The 3,646-nt window shown below is 57.0% G+C and overlaps 1 protein-coding gene across 1 annotated transcript in view; it reads left to right on the top strand.

Moving 5' to 3' along the window:
- Positions 1–3,438, top strand: part of VOLCADRAFT_106582 (uncharacterized protein) — a gene marked incomplete at its 5' end in the record, with an annotated part of 10,883 nt that extends 7,445 nt beyond the window's left edge. Inside the window, 3 exons of the mRNA XM_002954822.1 lie at positions 716–790; positions 1,175–1,258; positions 2,206–3,438. Coding sequence (XP_002954868.1) covers positions 716–790; positions 1,175–1,258; positions 2,206–2,295 — 249 coding nt within the window. The 3' untranslated portion in view covers positions 2,296–3,438. The remainder of the gene's footprint in view (positions 1–715; positions 791–1,174; positions 1,259–2,205) is intronic.
- Positions 3,439–3,646: the final 208 nt, after the last annotated feature.

A 3,646-nucleotide genomic window follows, 5' to 3' on the forward strand; every position in this document is an offset into this window, starting at 1 on the left:
GTGGGCGGGTGGAGGGAGTGCGGGTGGGCGGGTGGAGGGAGGGGAGGGGAGGGAGGGAGGGAGGGGGGGAGTGCGGGTGGGCGGGGGGGTCCTAGCCTCTGCACTCTGCGCGTGTGGGAGGTGTGCTGGTGCTTTGCACTGTGCATCATCATCACCATCACCACCATCATATCATCATCATCGTATCATCACCATCATCACCATCATCATCACCATCATCACCATCATCATCACCATCATCATCACCATCATCATCACCATCATCATCACCATCATCATCACCATCATATCACCATCATCACCATCATCACCATCATCATCATCATCATCATCATCATCACCACCATCACCATACCATCAGCACCACCAGCAGCACCACCAGCAGCAGCAGCAGCACCACCATCACCACCATCACCATCCCACCGGATGACCGGGCTCGCGTTCAGGAAATTGACTGCTGGATTCGTGAGCCCGAGGGTTTTCTGTTCCGGACCCCCCTTCCCCCCTCCTCTTACCCCTTCTCTTACCCCCTCCTCTTCACCCTCCTCTTCACCCTTCTCTTACCCCCCCTCTTCACCACTCGTTTGTGGTTCGTCTTTCCCCCCTCTTCACCCTCCTCTTACCCCTCCTCTTCCCGTGCTCCCCGCCCCTGAAACGCCCTACTCATCTCCTCTTCCTCTGTATCACGCCTGTCTTCGTCTGCCATGTACGGCAGATTGTGGTGGATGCAGCTTCTCAGAAGGTGGTGGGCATGCACATGGTTGGGGCCGAGGCGGCGGAAATTATGCAGGTGGGGCATACAGCGAGCGCGACATTCGTATAGCGCCTATTCGTATGTATGTATGTATGTATGTATGTATGTATGTATGTATGTATGTATGTATGTATGTATGTATGTATGTATGCATGTATGCATGGGAACGTTTTTTCCCGGCCCCCATATCCTTTTTTGTCCTTCGAGTTTACCTTCAAAAGTATTGCGTAATTTCCCCTCCATCGTTCTCTCCGTGTTCACGATTTCACTGGCTTCGCAATGTTGCGAAGTCGAATCGTACCTTGTACCTTGTACCTCCGGCCCCTCCGGCCCCCACACACCGTCAGCGGTCGTTTTCACTCAGTTCCGGATCACCCACGGACCCAACACTGCACTGGCCCCCTCCCGCTTCCCATGTAGGGCTTCGCTGTGGCGGTCAAGGTGGGGGTGACTAAGGCGCAACTGGACAGCGTGGTGGGAATACATCCCAGTGCAGCGGAGGAGGTGGGTGCCGTACATAGGGGGGTGGGGAAACTGCCACGGGTTCGAGCTATTCAGGGAGTGGGCGTATGGGGGCATCCGTGGTGGGTGGAGAAGGGTAGGCAGGTACAGGTGGGGGGTCCATTGGGTGTACGGCCAAGCAGGTACAGGTGGGGGGTCCATTGGGTGTACGGCCAAGCAGGTACAGGTGGGGAGTCCATTGGGTGTACGGCCAAGCAGGTACAGGTGGGGAGTCCATTGGGTGTACGGCCAAGCAGGTACAGGTGGGGAGTCCATTGGGTGTACGGCCAAGCAGGTACAGGTGGGGAGTCCATTGGGTGTACGGCCAAGCAGGTACAGGTGGGGGGTCCATTGGGTGTACGGCCAAGCAGGTACAGGTGGGGAGTCCATTGGGTGTACGACCAAGCAGGTACAGGTGGGGGGTCCATTGGGTGTACGGCCAAGCAGGTACAGGTGGGGGGTCCATTGGGTGTACGGCCAAGCAGGTACAGGTGGGGAGTCCATTGGGTGTACGACCAAGCAGGTACAGGTGGGGGGTCCATTGGGTGTACGACCAAGCAGGTACACCCTGGTGCAGACGTGTTTTTGAGCATCACGACTTTTGCGGCTGCATGGGAGTTTGAGAACTGCCTTGCGGCTCGTGGCCCTGGTCAAATCCTCCTCCGTCCCTTCCACTCCGCAGTCTATTTCCACTTCACGATTGCTGCACGCATACGAGTTCCTCCCGCTCTTCCCCGGCCTTTTCGCAGTGCTGCTTTCCCTGCAGGCCCTTCCCGTAGCCCCCTATTGGTGCACCCACACCGCTTTCAAAGGCCTGTGCTTGAAGGGAGTCTGGTCAGATCCCGTTTCTCTCTTCCCGTGTATCTTATGTATCCGTTCTCTCCGACCTCTCTTAAGCTACCTCCCTACCCCTCTGCCCCGCCCTCCTCACCCCCACCCGCTTGCGGCAGTTCGTCACCATGCGCTCCGTCAGCCGCAAAGTCCGGCGGGAGGTCCCCGCCAACCCAGTGGCACCCGCACCCGCAACTGCCGCAGCGTGAAGGGGGAGAGAGAGAGGGGGGGGGGAGGGAACCCAACCGATTCCAGCTGCCTCGACGGGAGGAAGCGCACTTCACCCCGCTGATGCGCCGACCTGCAGATCTGCAGTGTTTCACTGCTGCTCTGATTACCCTCTACTGGTCTGCCTGCCCGTGGCCCCTTACGAGGGGTGAATCGGCCTTAAGAGCGATGCAGTGCACCGGCTGGCTGGCTGGCTGGCTGCCGGCGACTTGCCATGCGGGTGTAGGTGGATGTGGTGCTGTGCTGTGAGGCTTTTCTTGGATCCTGGCGGCGGCGGCGGCGGCGGTGACTAGATGGTTCAATGGTGGCATTCCCGTCCGGTTGGTGCTCCCGGCCAGTCAGTCAGTCAGTCAGCCTGCTGCCCTCTCAGCCAACCTTAGTTGGGGCTTTTTGAGGAGGAGGAGGGAAGTGGGGTTGGGGTCCTAGGTTTGGGCTGGATGAGTCTGGAGCGGGCCCCGCCTCCGCCTGGGTGTGCCTGGGTTGCAGCATAGTGGTCCGTTGGAAGAGAGCGGTTGGGGTTCCGTAGCTCCCGTCAAGTGATGTGTCGGCATGGCCGCGGCCTGTGACATTGAGAGGCAGGAGGACAGACACACGGTCTTCATCACCTCGTTTTCCTCGTTTGGAAGTTGAAAGGAAAACTGGGTTTTATTGTGTATGTGCGCTTGGATAGTATGGTCGATTTGATTAGGCGTTACTTGCCCGGCTGGTTCGTGAGTTCGAATCCACACGTGATTCACAATTCACAAGCCGCCGCTGGGTGGTGAAGTCTGAGGGAGCGCGGCCTGGTGCGGGTTGGCGTAGATACGCCTTTCAATACAGAAGGTTTACAGCTTTTTGCTCTTTTTGCTATTTTACTGAATTTTCCTTAACTATGCAACTGTAAGTCGGAGGAATGGATGATATGGTGATGATAATGATAATGATAACGAATATGATGTAGGTGCTGCAAGGCGGAGATTTCAGCGGAGAGCTGAGCAAGGCATCTGTGTGTGTGTGTCTGTGTGTGTTTTCTTGGGCCGGCATTACTGGAGAGTAACGCCATGGCCAGGACTTATTTTTCCTATGCTATCTGTGTATACGCGTATTGCTGCGGCATGGGCATCTTTACATGTGTACCAAGTACGACAGGGATAGGCGGCAGCGGCACGTGGCAGTTTGGCCCATTGTGAGGATGTACAGCTGGCGTATCAGTTTCATCTTCCTCTGTAGTACGGTATGCGTACGGCATATCCTTGCAAATCCTCACCCTCCGACGGCTTCTCTATTCTCCGAAGTTCTCGTGGCCCCGACCGGGTGCCCGACCCAAACACAGCTGTGGATTGCGGGGGGCTA

The sequence above is a fragment of the Volvox carteri genome (genome assembly GCF_000143455.1).
Source record: "Volvox carteri f. nagariensis unplaced genomic scaffold VOLCAscaffold_46, whole genome shotgun sequence".
NCBI lineage: Eukaryota > Viridiplantae > Chlorophyta > Chlorophyceae > Chlamydomonadales > Volvocaceae > Volvox > Volvox carteri.